The sequence below is a fragment of the Cavia porcellus genome, unplaced genomic scaffold, assembly GCF_034190915.1.
Source record: "Cavia porcellus strain 051 isolate PalLab524CR breed Dunkin Hartley unplaced genomic scaffold, mCavPor4.1 scaffold_2, whole genome shotgun sequence".
Classification (NCBI taxonomy): domain Eukaryota; kingdom Metazoa; phylum Chordata; class Mammalia; order Rodentia; family Caviidae; genus Cavia; species Cavia porcellus.
This window is the reverse complement of record NW_026947485.1, coordinates 146,339,010-146,363,389: the sequence shown is the minus strand read 5'-3', so window position 1 is coordinate 146,363,389 and position 24,380 is coordinate 146,339,010. Positions and strand designations below refer to the sequence as shown.

The window sequence follows — 24,380 nt, the reverse complement described above, 5'->3', positions numbered from 1 at the left end:
CATGGAATAAGTGTATTCAAAGCAAATGGCAGTATTTAGGGAATTGATGACAATGTGACTTTACTTATTTTTTAAAATTTAAATAGTCACTATTTTTAAATGACCCTTTGTCTACTCATTGTCCATAGTTATTTATAGTCTTCTCATGTGCAAAATTGATTTAATTTCTGCTCCACTCCCTCCAGGTATATCTTGTTATAGCATAAACCTGAATTCTGGGATCTCATCTATATCAGCCACCTCTATAAACTCACAAAAAATTAAGAATTTTCCTTTATTTTCCAGTATGTATTGGTGTATACATTTAAGTATATCTGTATCCAAAGTGATTTTTTTAAAAAGTAATTTTTTTTCTATATAATTTTTAAATAAAAGACAACAGTGATTTGTGATGCTTTCTGTTTCCTAACCTTTTTTATCTTATTGGGTCTTAAAAATAATCATTTGCAAAGTTACCCTAAAGCTATTTTGGTGTTCTAGTCTTATCAAAATTTTGAAAGCATACATTCATTCTTGTTTTGGTTTCTACTTTGTCACATTAAAGAATGGCAAAGTAACATTCATGTGGATTAGTAAAGCTGTAATAAAAGAATAGTGAATGAAAAAAATGACCCTTGGTTAGCAAAGCAAAAATTTACATATATCCAGTAGTACTCATGAAATTGTTTCAAGGGGAAAGAGATAAATCTTTCACATGTATATATAGTGGTGCCTTGGTTCAAGAACTTGATTCTTTCCATGATTCTGATTGCAAACCAAGTTGAACAAGAACTGAATCAAATTTGGCAGTTGTGTTCCATGGTGATAGGGCTGGGGATTTAGCTCAGCAGAATAAGCGCCTGCCTGCCAAGTGTGAGGTCATGAGTTTGATCCCCATTACTCCTCCCCACCAAAAAAACAAAACAAAACAAACCAAACAAACAAACAAAAAAAACGTTCCATGGTGATTTTATGGAGAAATTTGATTCAGCTCTCATCTAGTTCAGTTTGCCATCAAAATCTTAGAGAGAATTGAGTTCATGAACTAAGGTACCTCTGAAGATAGAAATAGCATGAGGAATATAGGAACTGCAAAGAAAACATGGTTAGAGCCTAGTTGTGAGAGATGAATAAAGTCACAGGTAAAGTTAGACAGTGCTTTGTATCCTGAATGGTTGGAAAGCTGTTGAAAGGTTTTAAGTAGGGAAGGCAGTGACTTTTGGTGCTGTGCGGACAGTATGTAGGCAAGTGTGCATATGAGGAAACCAAGGTGAAAACTATTGCAGTGATCTAAAAAACAGGTAAGTATAAACTACAGTAGTGACAGAGCTACAAGTTGTTTGGCAATGTTAAATGTAAGTTTTATTTCTAAAACAAAAACTAAGCAATTATATTTTTCAAAAGAATTTGTGCTCCCTGGAAAAAATCATGGTACCTATGATGTGCTGTTTTCTGATTTAACTTTTTAAATTTTTTTTGCACTATTATCCATTATCTGAACCCTTACTATAATTGTAAGAATTTTAAGCATTATACTTAAAACCTCTTTCAGTTTTCTGGAATTCTTGATGGTTTAGAATGAACTGTACAAAATCTCTCTGTAATATTAAAAAAAAGCTTAGCTCAGGAAATCAGATTGTACATTAGGTTTCAAGGAATGTATAGACCTTAATTTAAAGAAAAAAGATTGTTTTGTGGCTTCTTATTAATTTTGTTCACAAAGATACTATTAAATATTGCTTAATGTTACCTATTTATTGAAACATATCTGGCAAAATCTTTAGCTCTGATGCAGAAATTAGATGGTCTTCTTAATTGAGTAGTATCACAAAATCTAACTTATCTGTTAACCTAATGAAAACTTTTAGAATTCAGTGTCATCATTTTCAGGAATTTGTATGTGGTGAAATTCAGTAATATAATACTAATGTGTTTTCCTTTATCAGTTTTGAAAAACACAAGTTTTTGAAAATTCTTTGCACACATGACCTCATCAACACACACATATATACACAGATACACTTTTTACTCTAGAGCATTGAATAGATAGGAGTATATAATATCTATGAAGAAAGGAAACATACTGAATTTTAAAACTGTACATAAGGGCATGTGGTATTACTATAGTATTATTTTAGAACAAGCCACATCCTACACTGAAATTCAAAATAAGTTTTTTATTATACATAAAAAATTGAATTCTATCATATAATTAAGATATTTGTAACATATATACAATGAATGAAAATTACCTGAGATGTACATAAGTTTTATATAGACTGTTGATTATTACCTATAGACTATAATTTGAATAGTTTTACCATTTTGAGTGGGATTTTCTTCTTTGAACACTTTGTAGTCCATGTTCCTTAAGATCTGTTAAGTTATCACATTGCATGCTTGCTTGTGTAAAGAAATGTGATTCTCTAAATGAAGATGGTGAATGATGAAGGGGATGGCTAAGAGGAACAGAATTTCCATATGCCACCTTCTGGTGATTTCTTGGTTTCACTGCATTGTGAGTGTCTTAGTCACTTTCTTATTGCTGGGACCGCAGCCATGCTTAAAGGAGGAGAGATTTATCTTTTTCAGATTTTCAATCCAGTGGCAGGAAGGGTCTGGTGGAGGAAAGCTGCTCATCTCTTGGGGACCAGAAAGCAGAGAGGGAAGGGTGGAGCTGCAGAGGGAGAAAGCCTTCCACATCATGTACCTGGTGATCTATCTACAACTGGGAAGGCCCCTGCCCTCTTCAGCAGCAAGTCAGCCCTAACACTTGTGTAATCCAGTCAACTTCCAAATGCATGAGACTCTCGGTCCTTTTAGATCTAAACCATAGCAGTAAATAAGGGATATTTACTGAAAGGCTTTGTCACATACATGGGCCGTATGATAGAACCGGGAAAAGCACTGCCCTTACCAGTTGGTGTCCTGTATTATAACATACCAAATGCTTTTGCACTTAGAAGATTAAAACTGTTCCTTACCCTTAGAATTCAGTAACAGATAATGTATTCCAAGAAACTTTCAATTTTTATTTTCTATAAACTGTTTTGTAAAAAGCTACCTACTAGGGGGCTGGGGATTTAGCTCAGTGGCATAAGCGCCTGCCTTGCAAGCAGGCAGTCGTGAGTTCAATCCCCGGTACAAATAAAAAGGAAAAAGACAAAAAAAAAAAAAAAAAAAAAGCTACCCACTGGGGCTTCCAATACTACTGGCAAAAGACTTTTAACATTTATTTAAACAAGCTTAAGAAACTTGAGACTTTTAAATGAAGCCATTTGGAAAAAGTTGTGCATCTTAGTGTGTGCATCACCCATCATATGTGTGTGATAACTCTCAAGATTGAGCAAGCCACTATGACAAGAATGAAGTGATTTGAGAAACACAGCATGAGAAGAAACTTACCGTATACCTTTTATTCAGGAATCAAAGGATGAACAGTGGAAACGAGCTGTGGACTATCTGAACATTGTCAGTGAACTCAACTACATGACTCAGATTGTTATTATGCTTTACGAAGACCCTAACAAGGTAAGCAGACTCTGGGTTTGTCTGTACTGCCAGATGTAAATAAATGGCTTGAATTTAGTTACTGTGAAAATATTCCTTCATATATTTTAGGACCTTTCCTCAGAAGAACGCTTTCATGTTGAATTACATTTCAGTCCAGGAGCCAAAGGTTGTGAAGAAGATAAAAATTTACCATCTGGCTATGGATACAGACCAGCTTCCAGAGAGGTAATGCAGCTGGAACTTATAGTACCTGGACACTACGGTTTTAGAGTTTCATAAGTTTGCTCTAAATATTTACTATTAGTTATTGTAAATAATTCTTAATTAAGTGGAAAAATGGCTTAAACTTTTTAAAATATGATTTGAGAAGATAGTATTTTTATACATAGAATTTTATCTTTATTAGACTGCATTTTAAACCCAGTAAATTATAATGTTTACATCTGAATTTTTTTTAGCACTACTCTACATTAAACATTGTGGTAAACACTTGGCATTTTAATCTTCACTGTATTAAGAATTAAATGCTACCTAGAAACATGTATATAAGATTGGCATTACTTTTTCCTTAAATATTTATTAAAATTTGTTACTTGGAGATCATCTGGTCATCAAATTTTCTTTGTAGGAATGTTTTCAATTATGTGTTCTGTTTCTTCAGCTGATACACTATGCAGATTTCCTGCGTCTTTTTATATCCATTTTGATTAGTTGGGCTTTTGAATTTTAACTTAATTTTCAAATTTAGGGTATATAGTTATTCAGTATCCTTATGTTGTCCTTTCCTTGTCCGTAATGGTGATGGCACACATGCCACAGCAGGCTGTTTGTATCACTGAAATCTCTAAAAGGTTCGCCATGACCAGTCTATAAGATCTGTAATGATGTTCTTTTTTTTTGTAATGCTAACTTCTTAATGCATCATTCCTAATTGAGTTTTGGCAAGGATTTATGATTTCTTAATCTTTTAGAAAGCTAATAATTTCTCTTGTGAATTCTTTATATTGTACATTTGTACTTTTATTAACCTCTGATGTTAAATTTTCTGTATCCTTCTACTTCTCTTGGATTTATTTTGTTAACCAACTCTAATGTATTTGACTACCCTTTAGGCCCTAAATTTAAAGGTTTTTTTCCTAATAACTGCATTTGGAGCTGTCGAGCACAGTATCTCTTTAGTATACCTATAGTGTCTCAGCTGCATCAGATAATTATATTTTATCATTCATTGGCAATGTGTTAATTTTTGTTTTTCTTTGATTCATGACTTCAGGGATTTATGTTTAATTTCAAACGTGGAAACTACTAGTGAGCTTTTGTTAACAGTTTTTAGTTTAATTTCTCTTCTGTTAAAGGATATATTTGGTGTGATTTTTGTCTTGGCTATATTTAGAAAGTGTTGATCTGTGTATACTTAATTTTTTTTTTTTTTTTTGTCTTTTTCGTTTTTACCGGTACCGGGGATCGAACTCACGACTGCCTGCTTGCAAGGCAGGCACTTATGCCGCTGAGCTAATTCCCCAGCTCCCTATACTTAATTTTTTACAAATGTCAGATGTATATCCAAGTATTATCCTTTGTTCAGTTCCAGTCAGCCTGGAAAGTTTATTAATAATGTTCAGTCTTTTATATCCTTAAAAGATTTATTTGGTCTGATTTCTGTTTATTAGCTACTTAAAAGGGTATGAAAAGATGTCCCACCAAGATTATTGTCTCTTTTTCCTTATAATGTTCAGAATTTTTACACCATGTTTTTAGGCTATGCATACAAATTGAATTGTTTAGTCCTTCTTTTGTCTTTCTTCATCATGAAAAGTCATTGTTTATGCCTAAAAAAAATTTCTTACCTTGTGACTACAATGTACAAGGTGCAATGTACCTTGTATTTATAGCCATAATACTTTTATCATTTTCTTTTTGTGTCTTTTCTTTTTCATTTCATTCTTGACCTTTTGTATCCTTCTATATATTATTTTAAAGCATCATTTGTATCCTTCTTTATATTATTTTTAAGCATTGAATGAGTATTTTTTAACTTGAATTTTTAATAATTTTTAATCAACTTGGCCTTTGATTTGTCATGTTTAGCTTAATATAATTACTGATATATTTAAATTAAATGTACCTAAATGCATTTGCTTTGTAATTTTTAATCTCTTGTATTCTTTTACTCTTTTTTTTTGTCTTTTTCCTTTTTATCGGTACCGGGGATCGAACTCACGACTGCCTGCTTGCACGGCAGGTGCTTATGCTGCTGAGCTAAATTCCTAGCCCCATACTCTTAAAACCTTTACGTCCTGGAAGAGCCTTTCACTGTTACATGATTGTCTTCATTTTCAGCAGTTTAACTTTGATGTCTGGGTTAATAGTGTTTCTTATACATAACTGCAGCAATATCTTGCATTGCTTTCTGGAATATTTGCAGTAATTATCTCTTTAAGTAATTAACTCTTTGTCTTTTCTTCTCCTTCTGGTACCTAACTGTATTAGATTTATCATACATCTCAAGCCTTTTGGCCATGTATTTCTTACATTCTCTCTCTCTCTCTATATATATTTTTTCTATTTTTCAGGCACAGATTTTCTTTTTACCTCTCTTCCAATCCACTAGTCCATCTTTTTTTTTCAGTTTGCTCTTAAACTCAGTCATTGAACTCTTAATTTTAGTACTGACTAAATAGGGTTTAGCTAATGCTTCATAGCTCTAGAATTGCTGTTTGATTCATTTTATAATTTTTGGCTCTTAACTAAAATTCTTAGTCTGGCTGTTAATTACTATGTGAGCATATATGTATTATGGTTATTATAAAATTTATAACAAGTTACATTTTCTGAGTTGATTTCTTTTTCTTTTTTTCCTCCTTGGTTTTTGATCTCTTATTTTCTGTTATTCCAGGCTACTGTTAATATAATGCTGGATACCGAATATTAAAAGTTGAGGGAAAATTTGAGCCTACAGTTATGCTATATTGTTCATCCAGTAGAAATCTAGAAATTCATTTTTGCTTCTAAGCAAAAGAAGAACAGCAGAGCTAGCACTCCCAAACCATCTTCAGTAGTATTTGGGATGATTCAGAATGGGAAAAAGCTGGTATATTTTTACATTACCCTTATTACTAAGAAGTGGCCAGGAAGTATTGGGCTGTATCACTCAAACACATCTGGTATTCATCAGCATTCATCCTTCTTAGCTATCATGAGCTTCTGTGTAATTAGAAACTCAAATGTTTTTAATTATATTGTTTCAAATCATACTTTGATTTATCATCCTAAAGAGTCTCAATTTATTGCTAGTACTTTTTTTTTTTTACTTTGGCATAAACCTTTCTCAGATTCTCCTTGGAAGCACAGATACAGAATAGTCTGAATGACTGTTTTCAGCATGAGGATAGTATTGACATACCAACTTTGATGCACAAGATAGAGTTTACTGAGTTATATTCAGTGTCTGCTAATGTGGTAGCACTTGGTTCTCTTACAGAATCTTAACCAAGGAGGGATAAATGGTATTTCTTCTATATCTCTGTCCATTTACTTTCTTTCTTTCTGGATCTACACATTTGTTATATGTCTTCTTTAAAGAGTGTATACTTGTGTTATATTTTTATCCATCCTCAGAATCTTTGACATTTACAGATTTTTACATTTTATATATTTATGTCACATTATTATATTATTTTAAAATATATAATATGCATGTATTAATGTATGATAATATTATATATCAATTTTTACTTCTTTGGAGTTTATTGTATCATCTTAAACCATTCTGCAGTTTTTATTGTCCTACCTGTTTTGCATTTCTTTTTCTTTCATTCTTGCCTTCTTTGATGTTATTTTCTCCCTCAAGTAGAATATCTGATAAGTTTACATCATTTTACTATTTTCTAATGATTGTTCTAGAACTAGGAACTAGTCACATGAATCTCTGACTTTTAAAAGATCAATAAAACTTTTACTTCTTACTGGACAATATAAACATCTTAGAAGATTCCAATTTGTTTTACTTCATTCTTGTGTCCTCTTTTATATTATTGACGCCTACATTTTGATTGTATATACTGTATTTTAGAGAGCAAATTTAAAATTCCACAAGTCATTGTTACTGTTTATAGTCAGTTTGAATTTAGACTTGGAGTATTGTATCAGAATGTTTTAGAATATTGATTCTAGGAAACAACCAAAATGCCCATCAACTGCAGAGTGGGTGAAAAAACTGGTATTTTTATACAGTGGAATACTACTCAGCTATAAAAGGGTGACCTTGAGGTCTTTATAGGTAAATGAAGACAACTTGAGAATATTCTCATTAGTGAAATAAACAAGAATCACATTAGTAAATATCACATTGTCTCTCTAGTGTAAAAATAAAAACTGACAAAATAATGGGATCCAAAAAGTATAGTAGATATTGTGAAAGTGAAAGGGAAGGAAAGTGCTCTAAAGGATACAATGGTATGTAGTGTGTGTAGATGACCATATTACTGAATTTCTATTGGAACATTGAACAGAATAATTTGCACTGTCAGTGTTTGAGTGTCTAGCCACTATTTCTGCTTTGATTTTGTGACTTTGGCAACTGTTTTTTAAGATGACAATGGGTAATGTATCAACTAGTGATTTTATGTTGTTAATTATTTTTGAATTTGGTATTGTTCTACCTTTTTTTTCTGTTTTTCTATTTTCCTTAATTTTCTTTTCTTTATTTGAAAAAAAAAAGAACAAGGGCCTGGGGATTTAGCTCAGCGGCATAAGCGCCTGCCTTACAAGCAGGCAGTCGTTGAGTTCGATCCCTGGTACCAATAAAAAAGAAAAAGACAAAAAAAAAAAAAAGAACAATATGCAATATAATAACCATTGTTAAATTTCTTTCATTCTGTTTTGAAAACCTATATTGTTACTGTTTTTGGATTTGCTGTTGTTTATCTCTTTTGCTTTCTGTTTTTCTTTAAAAATAAAAAAAGTATATTGATTATAGAGTAGTGGCCAATTATAATGTATATTCATATTTTCGTAAAGTAAATATATATGTCACAGCATGTCTTCCAAATCAGTTTAGATCGGCTGTATTTCTATATTTAGTATTCACAGTGTTCTTTATTGTTTCTCTCATATTTTCACCTGGCATTATTTTCCTACTTTGTTACTTTAATACACTGAAATCTGCCTTTTGGGGGGATATGCTTTGTGTGATGATGGAGTCTAGCTTTGTGTGCATGTTTCCCCCTGTATGGGTAACTAGTTCTAAGATGAAATATTAAAGAAATTGATCATTTCCCTACAGCGTGCAGTACTGTTGGTCGGTTATGGTAGGTTAGTTTCTTAACACATTCTGTCACTCCATTGCCTCTCTTTTTTGTCTGCTCTGCCCTGCCCTGGCCCACCCCACCCCACCCTCTTCTTCTTCCCATCACTTCCTGTTTCTCTCCTCTGTCTCTGTGTTTCTCCCCGTCTTTTCAATATTACAGTCAATTTTTGTACCTGTATAATGTTAAATTTCTACCACAGAAGTATTCCAGTTTGTTTTTCAAGGTTACCTTGAATGTTTCTTAATTTTTCAATGTACATTTTATAATCATCTTGTGAGCGTCCAAAAATAAATTTTTGGAATTTTGATTAGTATTTTATTGACTCTGCAAGCTGATCTTTAAAAAAATACTTTTGTAATATCATATCCTGTACAGGATTTCATATGTTTCTGAATTTATTTAACTATACTTTATATCTCTTTGACAAAATTATGGGTTTTTTAATGTTGTAGATCTTTGGTAGATGAATTTATAGGTCTTTTTATTTTTTTGATGCTATCATAATGTTTATTTAATTCCATTTTGTTTGTCACTACCATATTGAATCTTAATTCATTTTTAAAGGTATTATAACTAGCAAATTTGTCATTGCTGGCATTCATTCTAATAATTAACCCATAGATTTCTTTTTTATCTGTGATCATACTATTTGTGAATGGTGATGAATGTTGAGTAAAATGAATAGATATGTTCTTTCTCTGTTTTAGTATAAACTGTCATGATTGCTTAAAGTTTTGCATATTCCCTCTCATTAAGAAGTTCCATCAGACTCTATCTAGCTCTTAGTTTGACAAAGGTTTTTATATATTGTGCTTGGATTTTTTGGCTTACATTATAAGATTCGTCAATATAATTATATGTAGTTTTAGTCTGTCCATTCTTACTGCTTAAAATATGTGTTTTAGTGTATAATTTCAGCCAAATTTATCTGTTCTGTTATAGATGGATATTTATATAAAACTCTTCAATTTTGTATACCTTCTATACTGTGAGATTCTTATGATGTGTTTCTTATTCGTGTGTTTATTAGTAGAGTGTCTGGCACGAGGCAAACAGTTGGTATAACATTTAATGGGTAACATTGTTTTCTATACATTAATCATATGTATTGAAAATACTTGAAATAGAATTTAAATATTATAAAATTATATATTCAAATGCTGTTGTTCTTCATGATTGGTCTGGTAACACTACCATATGATAAATTTAATTTCTAGTTTCCTTAGTGGCATTTATTAGTACATTTGAAATTTAACTAAACACTATTTTTTATGTTTCTCTATTATCTTTTTACTGTTAACTTCTCTACAGACTCTGTGTTTTTCGAAATCAGAAACTTGAACATCGCCTTAACAGGAACTGATGTAACACGAGGCTGTTATAAGAGTTCAGTTGATATTAATTCATTTTAGAAAACAAGCATATATATTACAGTAACTATATAATTGGTATTGAATTTGTTAATCAGAAATTTTTAAATCTGAATTTTAAATATATTGCTTTTTTGCACGCAGAGTGAAGGCAGGAGATCTTTTAAAAGTGATAATGATGACGAACCACATACTTCTAAAAGAGATGAGGTTGATCGAGCTGTTATACTGTTTAAACCATTGGTATCAGAGCCAATTCATATACACAGGAAGTCTCCACTTCCACGATCTAGGAAGATGGCTACGAATGAAGTAAGTGTGTGTCTCAGAGCATGTTTTTCATAAGGTAAACTAACAGTAATAAAACTGAAAAGAAAATACAGCTTTAATTATAGAGCTTGGGAACCTACCAACTTTTTGTCAACTTTGTCTATTTTTTAACAGATTTCAAAAGATATGTAAAAATATAAAGGCTGTTGAGGTAACAAAGATTAGTTTTAGGATTTGGAGCTTTATGTATAGCTATAACAAAATTGAATATAAGGCTTAAGAATGTGATAAATTAATTCTTTTCTTTTTGGTCATTGCCACATAAGACAATTCTTTAGAGAACTTTTTAAAAGGTTTAATTTAATAGATGAGGAATAATTTTTATTGACAGGCATTACCAGAGATACTTTTTTTTGTGGGTTGTTTTTTTTTTTTTTTTTGTCTTTTTTCATTTTTATCGGTACCAGGGATCGAACTCACGACTGCCTGCTTGCAAGGCAGGTGCTTATGCCGCTGAGCTAAATCCCCAGCCCCCAGAGATACTTTTCATAATAACCTACTTAGTGCCATTGTAGATTAAGATATTAATTCCAAATAATATCTGGTGTGATGGCACATGCCTGTGTTCTCAAGCTGCTTGGGAGGCTGAGTCAGGAGGGTCACAAGTTCAGGGATATCCTAGACAACTTGCCGAGACCCTGTCTCAAAAAAGTAGAACAGGGAGGGGTATTGGGAATGTACTATGATAGTACTGTAGTGTTTGCCTGTGCAAGGGCCTAGATCAATTCTCAGTGCAACAAAAAATAAATTAAAATTTCACATTGTCAGCATAACTGCAAAAAGCTCAGTAAGGATTGACAGTTCGATGATGTAGTTGAAAATTTTTCTTTTGTACTAAAGTCTATAATTAAATAGATTAGATTAATTAAACTCACTGATAGAATAATATTAAATAATTACTAAAGTAACACTTAAAAGGAATGTCAAGCAGTTAAAATGAAGTTTGTTAAGTAAATTTTTAATACCTATGTACACTTTAAACTTTTACTTTGAATTACCTCAAAGCATTGATTGAGGTCAGCGCTTGTAAATCTTTTCTAAATGCTGTATAAAAATGTAAAAGAAATTAAACTTAAGGTAGAACCATAAACCTTTAAGTTATAAACATATATCGTTGACATGTTCATACTCCAGATCTAAATAATGAGATATAACATTAGTAGTTAGTAAGAATATACACAAAAAATTGTGCTCATTTCTACAACCCCAGACAACGTCTTTTATAATTTTAAATTTGACTGTTACATGTAACAAAAATATCTATCAATATCTACCAATAAAATACTTTCATGGAAACTGTATACTTACTAGGGTTACTTACTTAGGACATGGTGTTTTCAGTTATTTTTTTTTTTAAAGGTGGTTAATAAAAGATGCAAACATAGTAGAATTTGGAATTATCTGTTCAATTGTACCTTAATTGAAAAATAAGAAATCTAGGATTATGTTCAGATATCCTGAATTTCAGAAAACTGGCAGATGACTTAAAAACACCATGTAGTTTATTAAAAAAACAAAAAACACCATTTGTGTGAGGCAGTGATTTTGATGGGTTCAAGTGGCAGTCTATAATCTGTGAATAGTGTCACTACAAAACCCTTTCTTGTGCCTTTCAAAAACTTGTATAACACTGAGCCAGCAAAATGTGTAAATCTGTATATATTGCTTCTCATCTGTATTTGTAAACCCTTTATCGTTTACTACCCGAGTTAATTCTTAAAACACAAAACAATTTTAAAATTGTTTTTCATGAATTCTTAAAAGAGTTGCTTTCAAGAGGTATTTCGATGCCATGCTAAACTTTTACTTCCATAAGGTAAATTATTCAAGTAAAACCTTGAAGATTTTTTTCCAGCATTCACCATCTCCGTGGATATCAGAAGTTTATACTTTCAAAAGACACAAAAAGAAAGACTGTTCTCTTCATTTTGTGCAAGTAGATCTCATTCTGTCCTCATTGTCTGAAATATGAACTTGCAAACATGTAAAATGAAAATGTTTGCTGCATGTTTTGCCTTCTGCCCTTGATAAATAATCTGTGGAGGGAGTAAACAAAATGATATCTTGCAAGTATAAATAAGTACAATTTGAATCAAGTACAATTTGAATCCACTTTATAATCTTATTTTTAGTGTGTATTTTATGTACATTGAAATTTCTTTAATCTTTTATATAGTACTTTAGTGTTTATATTGAAAAGTTCACCCAAAACTCAAATCTCTTTAATATTTCAAATTAAGCAGAATACTTTTATATTTAAATAGTTGCCAAAAGAACATTAAAATCTCTTTTTAGTTTTAAGAAGTAACAATTTAAGCTGTATAAGTATTTTAGATCTTTACTTAGCAATGTGTTTCTATAGTTGTTGTCACATTAAATTTATGTGATTCCTATCAGATATTCAAATGTTGGCTCCCAAATTAGTTTAATAGTTCTTTTAAAAATTGATAAGCAAATGAGAACAAACTGTATTTTTTTTTCTTTCTGATCATTTGGCTCTGTTGTATCTAACTTTGCATGCTCTGCTTTTTTTTTTTTTTTTTTTTGCCCCCTTTCTCACTTCCAGGAAGAGAGCCCCCTGAGTGTGTCTAGCCCAGAGGGTACTGGTACCTGGCTGCATTATACCAGTGGTGTGGGTACTGGGCGTCGAAGACGCAGATCAGGGGAACAAATCACTTCTTCCCCTGTCTCCCCCAAATCATTGGCTTTCACATCCAGTATTTTTGGCTCATGGCAACAGGTTTTTAAACTTTACTTCATTAAACATTTTTCTTCTCCCCATTCAGAGCAACAAACAGCTGTCTTTGAGGACATCTAATCCCTTGTGTTTCACATCAGAGTAAATCCTTCTGTTTTTGAGTTCATTGAAAAATGTTTATGATATCTGATGATATTTGAGAGAAAGAAACCACTTACATTGTATGTATTTAGCATTTTTACTGGGCAGGTTTTAAATATCCAGGATTTAAAAAATAAATATTATTCTCCTGGAACTTCTGCTCGCTAATAAAATTTATGAAAAAAGAAGTAAATTTTTCTTTGACTTTAGTTGTCTTTTAAAACTTTTAGAGACAAAACTATGTTATTAAATGGTAAGAAAATTTACTAATTTTCACCTATAATTGAGAAACTTGATTCCATTTGGAATTTGCTGACAATGTAAACATTTTAAAAATACTAAAATTTATGTGACTCAGTGTTATTCATCAAGATGGATCTAATGTGGACCATTTTCTCCCTCATTCCTTTATCTGGAAGTATCGGACAAGAGGGGCCAAGGGCATGTATGCCATCAACTGTATAGTTCAAAATGAAACGACTTCAGAAGGACTTTCTGTGATGACATTTCAAAACTGAAAATACTCTGGTTTTTATTACAATGGAGGATCTGCTGTAGCACATGACTTTTCTGATAACTTCAGCAATTTCCTTTTGGAAATATAATGTACTTGATTATAAGAAAAGGGATTATGGTATCCATTAAGGCTGTGACTATTTAAAGGTTACTCTGATAAAGCCCATGCATGGATCAATAATTGTATGGTGACCTCAGCAGTCTGTCTGTCTTTTCTTTTGTTTGTGGTTGTTTTTTTCCCCCTTGAAATACAGGAGCTGTTTAAGACTGGGTATTTTGCTTCTTTAAAGAGAGAGTGAAATTATATCAGTCTAAATTGTTTCTTTTCATCTGTCTCATTTCATACATGATGTTTCATTCTGAATGCCTGCTTCGCACCACTCATTGCAAGGACCTTTTATGAGATGGACTCCCTTCAGAAGGGATCTTGCATGACTCTCAGATTTTATGTATTTCTACTAATATTTACCATACAGCTTATTAACCTTGTCTGTCTGGAACAGGCTGCATATGGACTTCTAACTGTATTTTAAAACCCTTTGTTTCATTTATTTTGCTTTCCTTGTGCAGGTTGTATCTGAAAATGCTAATTACCTTCGAACCCCAAGAACTCTTGTGGAACAGAAGCAGAACCCTACTGTAGGTATGTGGTGTAAGGGACACTGTTTCACACCCTATTAAACTCAACACTGTGCAAACATGTAAAGCTCTTCAGTGAGAAAAACATGACCAAATGCTATGCGTTAGTCTGTAATTAATGCATACTAATTCAGGATTGTTAAGTTACACAACTCAAAATACACAATTAGGTTTTGATAGTGTAAGAAGTAGCATTTAATTTTGTCATGTAATCTTTTGTCCACTGTGATGACCAATTCACTTGGCAATGCTAATTTTTAAATTTATACTTTATAAGTTAAGATGCAAACTTTATTTACCCAGTTGATACATTTCTAAAGATCTGATTGCATACATTAAGAACCTTTTCTTTTTCTGGTTATTAAAAAAATTTAAGGTGTTTCTATCTAGTTACTGTCTAGTTATGTTAATTTTTCTTTTGAGCAGTTTTTAAGAAAAACCAGGGCAAAACTAATGTACAGGGACAGATTTACTCTTTTTTTGAATTAAAGACCATGATTGTTTCTTTGCCAACACTCAGAGCCATATTGGAAAACATTTTTCTAAATTCGTTAGTTTTAAGCTAATGTATGATGAACTCTAGGAGGTAATGCCATTATTTTCCATGAATAATTGTCTAAATAGGTTTAATAAAAACAAAATAGATTTCACTGTAAATTTAAACTCTGTAACCTGAAGTCTTTATACTACGATATGAATTCTGATGATGCCTTCATATTTAAAGAACTCTTTAAAGGAAATTTATATATTATTACTTCTTATTGAATTGCATAGTATGTTTGATAAAAATCCATTTAATTTTTCCCCAAGAAAGTTTTGCCTGAATGTAAAGACTTTTCCTTCAGATTAAGCATAAATTTACATTGGCTGTGTTTTAATGCTGATGATGTGTTTTATCAGGGACTTTATGTCTTAAGTCATTTGTTAAATTTTAGAAGTCAAACTTGGATTAGGCCTGAGTGACTAAAGAAGAATTATTTTGCCTGGTGTCACAAGTACATAAGCTTTGATGTACTTTATTTCGTAAGATGATGGCATTTCTTGGGGGCATCAGAAAAGATTCTTCATGTATAGGCCTACATTCACAAATACTGATTTAGGGGCCAGGACTGTGGCTCGGCGGGAGAGCACAGGCCCTGCATGTGTGACACCCTGGGTTCAATTCCTGGCATGGCAAAAAAAAAAAGGATAAATGAATTTAAAAGTATTGACTTAATGTAACTGAATTTTTACTAGGGAAGGTTTTTTTTTTCCTATAGCCTACTCTTGCACATTAATTGTCAGATTCTGTTCTCTTCCTGAATTAGTTTTTATGATAGTGCGTTTAATGCTTTTAGGGTATGTATGTCTAATTAATGCATAGGCATATTTTTCCTCAAAGATAACATTTATGCACTATTAAATTAGCCCATTTGTACATACAAATGGTGGTGGTTATTGGAGCATTGTATTAAAATTGATATCACTAGGACATTACAAGCATATTGTGAGCCTATTGAAGGCACTGCCAAGGGCTGCGTATGTGTGGTAAGAGCCATGTTAACTGCATGCTGCATGAATTCCCAATGTGAATGGAAGAACACCCGTTGTTGTATGTATTTTCTCTAACTCCCATCAGGGTCTCACTGTGCGGGCCTGTTTAGCACCTCAGTGCTCGGGGGTTCTTCAAGTGCACCTAACCTACAGGATTATGCTCGTACTCATCGTAAAAAGCTGACCTCTTCTGGCTGCATAGATGGTATGTGCACACATGCACACACAGAATCACACCAACACCCATGCACACACCCATGAGCAGTAGTTCTCAAAAACAAGTTGAAGGCCACTGACTGAATCAAGTGGAATCCTAGCATCTTTTACCTAAACTGTCGGTGCTCTCTGGTATCTACAGTGTGGATCCATGTTTCATCAATTCATTACAGTTAGACTTACTTCAGCACTAAATGGTTGGTTGAAATGGAAAATTTAGACCTGAATTATGTGTGTTCTTCTCTGAGGAAATTAAGAATACATGTGATAAAGAGTAAATTTTCTTTGATCTTTTAAACTTTGTTCATTGTTGACCTTTATTTTACTTAGCAGTTTTAAGCTGAAGTGAATAGAATGTTTAATAATACAGGATATATCTTGGCAATATTTTTATAAAAATATAGAATGAGACTACTTTAGGATTCCTGGCTGTAGGAGATCCTATCACTGTTAGTGCATTTTAAGTTTTGATATTTTGATATTCAGAATGCGTTGGTGGTCTGTCCTTGTGCAAATAAGAGAGATGATTTCAGATCTTTCAGGATCAGCATTATTGAAAACATTTGCTCATATGTCCACAGATTTACTTTAGTCAGTAAAACATGGATTTAGCAAAATAGCCAGCTCATCCTGCTTGTCCTTCCTTTGTATATTTCATTAAACATTTTGCCTCTTGTCATCAAGCCAGTTTACTGCTTTAACCAGTATTTGGCTTATTACCTTCTCTCATTGTCCTTTCTGCATGCCACCTAATTCTAACCTTCTCATATATTTGTTTTTCCCTCTTTTTTTAAGTGTTCTTCTTTTGATAGCTGTTACGAATTTCAGGTACCTGTTTTTCTCTTTCTCAGACGCCACACGCGGTTCTGCTGTTAAAAGGTTTTCTATCTCATTTGCTCGACACCCAACCAATGGTACGTTTTGCTTTTATTTTAAAAGATACTCCCTGCTTCATCCCCTTTTAATTTTTCTTTGATTTCAAAATATGGGGCACACAGTATCATTCATTTCTTTATCCTTAATTTCAATTGGCATACAATTCCAATTTATTTACTCAAGTTATTGATACTGTCTAGCTCCCTTTTTAGTTATAATTTACACAGTAATTTAACATTGCTCATCAAGCTTTTAAATGACCACAATGATGATGAGTTTTAATCCTAAATTAATACCTGAAAATTCTAACTTTTTAAGTGATCAGTTGATACATATTTTTTTAAATTCAACAATTATTATTCTTTAATTTGTTCTTAATAATTTTAATGTTTTTTTCCCGCTTTCTTTTCTGATCACATGGTTGTTTAATTGAGATATGTTTACAAAAATATAAACTGACCCATGTTAAATAGTGAAATGAAAAGTGTCTTGAAAAGTTCTTGGAAACCAGGTGATACAGATTTCACTGTGTAGCATTATTTACCCCTGATTCTCTGTCTAAGCAAAACTTGATTTGGTGTGGAACACTCTGAAAGTTGTCCAGTACTCACTTTGTCCTGATGTAGCAATATGATTTGCCGTTACCAAGCAACCTGTTCCCTTCGGTACCACTGCTTTTTCTCAGAATTTGGAGATTCCTCATGGGAAGAAGACTCATGTTAACATTTAGAAACTTAATTCGGGGCTGGGGATTTAGCTCAGCGGCATAAGCGCCTTCCTTGCAAGCAGACAGTCATGAGTTCGATCCCTGGTACCGATAAAAACGAAAAAGACAAAAAAAAAAAAATCTTAGAAACTTAATTCAGTTACATTTTGCAGAAAAATATTGTGATGCTTATTTATAAGCTGAATTGTTGCAGTATTTCAGCTTCTTGTTTTAAAGTTTCATCTCATGGGACAACAGAATATTTACTGATCATTTTAAAATACTTTAGGACCAAATAATTTTTTTAAAAAACTTGTGAGTTTTTGCTTTTATTTGGCATAAAGCTCCTTTTTTTTAACTCTTATTTTTGGGTATAAACTCTAAAAATACTCAAACATTTGTGAAGCATAAGGATTCAACACAAGTTTATGGTCATTCCCCCTTCAGAGCCTTTAAAAGTACATCTAGATAATAGTACACTAATATTTCTTAAAGGTGGAATAAGCAGATCTCATCTTCACCAAGTGAAAATTTAAAGCTTAATGTGCTTTCCGTCCATTGTAGCTCTTTAAAGGCTACTTTTTGAAGAAAAGATGCTCATTTGATACGGCTGCAGTTTCTAAAGCTATCGTATGAATAAGAACCTCTTAGAAGAAAAACAGAAGTCACAAAGACTACAGAAGTCACAAAATTCTAAGAAGAGATGATGCAGGTTTAAGACTATAGTTTTTGTACCAAATGCTTATGTGTTTAAAGCCAGTGTTGCAGGTTTTACCTAGGAGAGCTCTTTTTACTGAAGATAAAAAGTAATAGTGAAACAGAGTTTGATTAATTTAACTGAAAATATCATAATTATATATTCATCTGATTTAGGCTTTTTAAGAAAGTGTGGCTTTTCCACACATTCTACAGTTTAATGCACATAAAATACATTCCTTTCAGTTGTAGAAATAATTTCTTTTAGGCTTTTGAGATTTGCTTTTTTCTTTTTTTATGCTGTGTTGTCTTATCTGTCCTATCCACTGTCACTTGACTCTTCCTTTCACTTTTTATTCTCCCTAACTTTCATGTGATTCCCATCTTTCACACATGTCATGGACTTAGCCTTCCTTCCTCTTTAGTTCAAGGAGCATGGTGAAACAAGTGTCTTCTGACAGTGCTTTACCTTACTTTCTGGGCCTCTGTGCAGAACGCCTCCACCTCTCTAGGTGCTGGTCCATTTCCTCTGTGGAATTTCTAGGCTCCAGTGGTATGTGTTCATAGCTTCTCGACATGTCAGCAGGCTGGCTTTTGAAATGGCTGCGCTAACCCTTTCGTTGTACGTTAAAAGAAAACTTCCTAGATAAATGGGGAATTGTGGTCCCGAGGAACAGGATTCTGCTATCATTTGCTTGTTACTAAGTCTAGCAGGCAAATGAAAGAAAATAACTGTTCCAAAAGGCCTGTAAACATCCTGAGGAAAGGAGGCAAAAACACATGCTGTTTAGTGTCATGCAAAGAAAGGGTTTGCGCCTATTTGCATGAATCTTGTAGTTTAAAAATACTGTAACAGTTGTGCAAGCCTAATTTCTTTAGTGCTTAGATATTGTAGCTGCTATTATGGTATTATAGTTTTCTTTTTCTTTTTAAGTATGTGTAATGGTCTTTCGTGTTTTGGTTTGTACCTGAAAGTCAAGCATAACAATTTTCTAAGGTCTTTGGTTATTTTCGTAAGAAGATTAGATTCCCTTTTAATTAGTGAAACTTTCCATTCCACCTGATTATTCCAGCAATTTTCAGGTCAATATTTCCTCCCAAATTTTAAGTAAAAGAGCCCAAAATTTAAAAATGAGTGCATGCCTACTGTAGTAAATAATCTACTTTGCAGTCTAAATTCAATTTAACTTTTGAATTAATGTATTGGATATTGTAAATTTAAGTATTGAATATATTTCTTTTGAGGAGAATCAATTTAAGTTATTGGCAAATTAGATATAGGAAGACCTGCTATTTTAACAGTATATGAAAGCAATTTTAAAAGCCATTTGGTTGAATATATTTTCAATAAATAGACAATTTTCTTTTCTTCTAAAGGCAGTTACCTGTATCATATTTGTTTAAAAGAAATGACTGTGTGTTTAAGCGCTTTTGTTTCACTGATATTAACACATAGCTGCATGATTGTTTCATGAAATTTTTGTATTTTGTGACATTGTTAAATACGAACATATTTGTAATTTGTAATGCTTTTACTTGGCCTAACTTTACTCAGCCAGTGAGTTCCAATAATAGAATCATTGATGTTAATTCAGTAAAGGTAGGTGAAATATATTTCAGAATTTTAATCCCAGCAGAAGTGAAGGTATGTTTCTTTAGGATCACATCAGAGAGTAGTGCTGGAAAAGTATAAAATGCCTAGAAAGGTATAAAATCACACTTCACAAATAATTACATAATTGTTTTCTAACAAATTACCTTTAGTATTCTGATATCAGGGACACATAATAGCATCAGTTTATTCATCTGTTAAATATACCTGACTTTAAAAAACAAAAACTAAAAATTTTTCTGTTTTTTCCCTAGGTTTCCTTCTTTAAATCTTATTTTTAGATTTTACCAATATAGACAGAAATTGTGTGCATGCTATACTATGTGATTATATTTAAAAAGCAATCTTTGTGACATCTTGTTTCAGTTCCGTATTGCATAGCATCTGGTGTCATGACTTGAGAGATCTTGTATGTTTGCATGTGATAGATTGAAAAGACCTTAACTTTCAGTTCAAAACAGTTCTTCCTTTTTTAATTATTTATTTTTAAAATATCCAACTGTACTGTTTCACTTTTTTTTGTTTTTCTCTTACAGGCTTTGAACTGTATTCTATGGTGCCGTCTATTTGTCCTCTAGAAACCCTTCACAATGCCCTATCTTTAAAGCAGGTGGATGAATTTCTGGCTTCCATTGCTTTTCCATCAAGTGAAGTTCCATGGAAGACCCCTGAAATTCGTAGGAAATTTTACCTTTATCATTATTACTTAATGTTTAATTCAGTAAATATTATGTAAATAGAACAACAATTCAAAAAATGTAAACTCAAGTAGTAATGAATAGAATTTTAGGAGAAAAAGAGTGTAAAAAGACATTAATAATAATTCTTTGATGAATGTGCAGTATACCACTTTCCCTGATTCTTCTCCCAAAATCTTTTTCTTACAAAAGGGAAAGGCTAGTCACTAGGCATGGTGGCACACACCTGTAATCCCAAGCTGAAGCAGGAGGAGTGCTGTGAGTTCAAGGCCAGCCTGAACTACATAGCAACTTTGTCTCCAGAAAAAATGGAAAGTCTTAAGACCCATCAATAGAAGCCTACAGTGTAATATGGTCATAAGTGTTTTAAAAACTGTATTTGCTGAAAATCTGACATTCCTATTATATATCGTTTCATAGCCTTTTAAAATAATTTACAAAGTGTCTATCCCCTTACCATTTTTGGTAAGTGTCAGAAGGAACTCTTAATTTGAGAGCAAATTTTTAAATTCTGTATTTCTAAAGATATTCTAAAGTAGTTAGTTCACATGTATGATGGAAAGAAGTTCTAAAGAGAACTCAGTATAACCCAGATTTTGTCAAACCTCTCTTTTTCCCAGAAAATTGTTGGTAACACATTAAAAATTATGTGATTTACTATTCTGAGGGACATCATTTTTCAGGAGTGCTCAGGACTACCTCCTTAGGTAGTAGCTAGTAGTTGTCATTGTCAGCCGCATATAACAGCATCCCTCAGCATGTTGGATTTTCCAGTTTAAGCAACAGTTTTCAGGGAGAGCGCTGTGCTTAGTGATAAGAATATGGCATCCAGGTTATACCTTCAAAAAGTGACAGACTTTATTTGTGTATCATTCTCTATGTCCTGAGGGGCTGCAAATATATTTTTTCAAAGAATAAAGTGTAGTGTCAGGAATTCTTGGAATGAATGCCAGTTTCATGTCTCGCTGTTATTCTCTTTCTTTATATAACTCTAGGATATTATTGCTACTGTATCCTGTTCTAATACTGCCCTTGCGTCTCTGGAATACCTTTCCCTTTTATTCCATGTCTGGTAGTTAAGACCAGTTTTTAATCATTAATAGTAATGGAGAGGTATGATGTGTATATTTTAAAATACTTCATTTTATAAATGACTTTTAGAAGAAAATTTTAATTTCATACCTTTCATAGGAATATGTCTTGATTCTGAGCTTGACAATACTTCAAATGAAATAATAGTCAAAGTCAGAAAATTGAAAATTCTCTTTTTAAATAAGTATAATCTAATAGAATAGACCATGCTGCTCCCTCAGAATAGATACTCTTAGGAAATTCTAGTTTACTCATTTCCCCTTGTGTGTATTTGATGTTGCTTTCCTGAGGTGGGGATTTGAAATTTTAGAGTCTAAAGGAAGATTCTAAAAGGAATAAAGACTTGCAGTAGATAGCAATGCCATTTAATTTTAGAAGATTTATAGTGAATGACTTAAAGCAGCAGTAAGGACATCTGCTTCTTTTAAAGGAAATTTTAGTGGAATATGTACCAAGAAAACCTTTTTTATTTAATTATATATGTTCATAATACATAATCACATTCATTTTGAGAAATTGGTAGACCTATACTTTGTTTTGGTCATTTTCCATATTTGTGCTCTGTCTCTCTACCTTTATCTCTTTTGTTCCCCTTCTCTATGCCAGATAAGTATCTCTTTGATTTCTACTATTTCTCCTTCTTTTAATCTTTGTATTTTTGAGTTTCTCATGTAAGAGAAATCATGTGATAATTTCCTATCTGTATTTTATTTCACTTCACATTTTGGTTCCAAGTTCTGTCCGTTTTCCTACAAATGGCTTTAGTTTATTTTTCTTCATGGCTGAATAATGCTCAATTTGTAAATATATCACTTATATTTTTTCTGTTAGCCTGCTGTTGGACATCTGGACTGGTTCCATGGTTTGACAGTTGTGAATTGCATTGCCTTAAACTCAGGTGTATACATGTATCTCTACAATATGATGTCTTTAACTTGTGAGGCAGATACCCACAAGAGGTGTACGTGGGTCAAATGGAATTTCTGTTTTTAGTTTCCTGAGGACTCTCTACACTGTGTTCTCCTTACTCTTATACTAGTTTGCATTTCCACCAACAATGCAGGATTCCTTTCTCCACACATTCTTCTTGCTAGTGTGGTGTGTGTGTGTGTGTGTGTGTGTGTGTGTGTGTGTGTGTGAGAGAGAGAGAGATAGGTGTTCTTACTGGATTAAGATAGAATCTTAGGGTTGTTATATTTCCTTAATAGCTAAAGATATTGAGTGTATTTTCAGATTCTTCTTGGCCATTTATGCTTCTTTTTTTTTGAGCGTCTCTTCGTTTCATTTCTCTCATATTTTTATTGGCTCATTTGTCTTTTGGGCATCTTGCTTGTTTTGTTGTGTTTGTTTTTGAGACAGAGCCTAGCAGTGTAGTGTAGCCTGGCCTTGGCTTGCCGTGTAGCTTGGGTTGGTCTTGAATTTGCGGCAGTGCTCCTGCCTCGGCCTCTGACGTGCTATGATTGCTGTTGTGTGCCACCCTGCCTGGCAATTAGTCCTCTATCCTAAAAGTAGATATCAAACAATTTTCCCACTCTGAAGATTGTGTCTACTTAGTTTATTTTGCTGCAAAAAGCTTTTTAATCTCATATTGATTTTAATTTAATATAATCTTATTTTTCATTTGTTGGTGTTATTTCTTGTGCTTTTGGAGTTCTTTTAAAGTTTATTCTATGGTACTGTCATTTCAGGGCAACAGCTTTTTGTGTTTAGTTCACTAGATTTCTTTGCCACTTTTTCCATTTAGTTCCTCTCTGTAACATCAGTACAATTATCCCTTTAACTCTTAAAATGTCAAGGTATTGATTATTAAAAGAACTATATGAGAAAGTAAGCTATTTAAGGCAGTTCATTGAATCGTAAAAGCTTTTGAGATAATCTAGTTCATTGTTCTTTAAGCTGTCTTCCCCAGAGCCTTTGGAAATCCATGAGGAAGAAAAGGATAGAGACTGGTGAGGGCTTGTGTTCCCCCCAGAATATCTGCTATAGTCCATTTTATTTAAGATTTCATTTGAGAAAAGTTCACTGTGGCGGGGGAGGGGACATAAAGATAATCAACTAATGTGTAGTTAAATAACACTAAAATCCAGGTCGTCTAAGATTTTAGGTTTTTTTCATTCTTTTTGAATATTAAAGAACATTCTGTGCCGGTTGCAAAAGAAGTATCTGAATTTTACATTTTGTAATGTAACTTCATAAAGTATATTAATATTGCTTACATTTAATTCTATGAGTTGCTAAGCAAGTAGCTTCATATACCTGGAAATAAATTGATTTTGTGGTTTTGTAAAAAGAGAAAAGACATTGTTAATCCTCTGGTGTTCAAGGAGAATTTTTACTCCCCTAGGAAATTCATACAACTCATAAAATTTTATCATAACTAAAAGTTAAGTTACAATGGGTCAGTGACTATCAGATTTAAGGAAAAGGAATAGAAATATTAACTAAGATTGTTAGTG

At 32.6% G+C, this 24,380-nt stretch overlaps 1 protein-coding gene across 20 annotated transcripts in view; it reads left to right on the top strand.

Moving 5' to 3' along the window:
* The window catches only part of Ppip5k2 (diphosphoinositol pentakisphosphate kinase 2), an 86,344-nt gene that overhangs the window by 53,884 nt on the left and 8,080 nt on the right, over positions 1–24,380 (top strand). For 4 of the 20 annotated variants that reach the window (XM_063245500.1, XM_063245498.1, XM_063245499.1 and 1 more), the window contains 8 exons: positions 3,403–3,510; positions 3,601–3,717; positions 10,316–10,483; positions 13,068–13,241; positions 14,427–14,499; positions 16,114–16,233; positions 17,096–17,158; positions 20,671–20,811. In XM_063245500.1, the coding sequence (XP_063101570.1) occupies positions 3,403–3,510; positions 3,601–3,717; positions 10,316–10,483; positions 13,068–13,241; positions 14,427–14,499; positions 16,114–16,233; positions 17,096–17,158; positions 20,671–20,811 (964 nt within the window). Of the gene's footprint in view, positions 1–3,402; positions 3,511–3,600; positions 3,718–10,315; positions 10,484–13,067; positions 13,242–14,426; positions 14,500–16,113; positions 16,234–17,095; positions 17,159–18,390; positions 18,539–18,947; positions 19,076–20,670; positions 20,812–24,380 lie in introns of those variants that run through there. The other 16 variants (XM_063245503.1, XM_063245511.1, XM_063245505.1 and 13 more) reach the window with 12 other exon arrangements.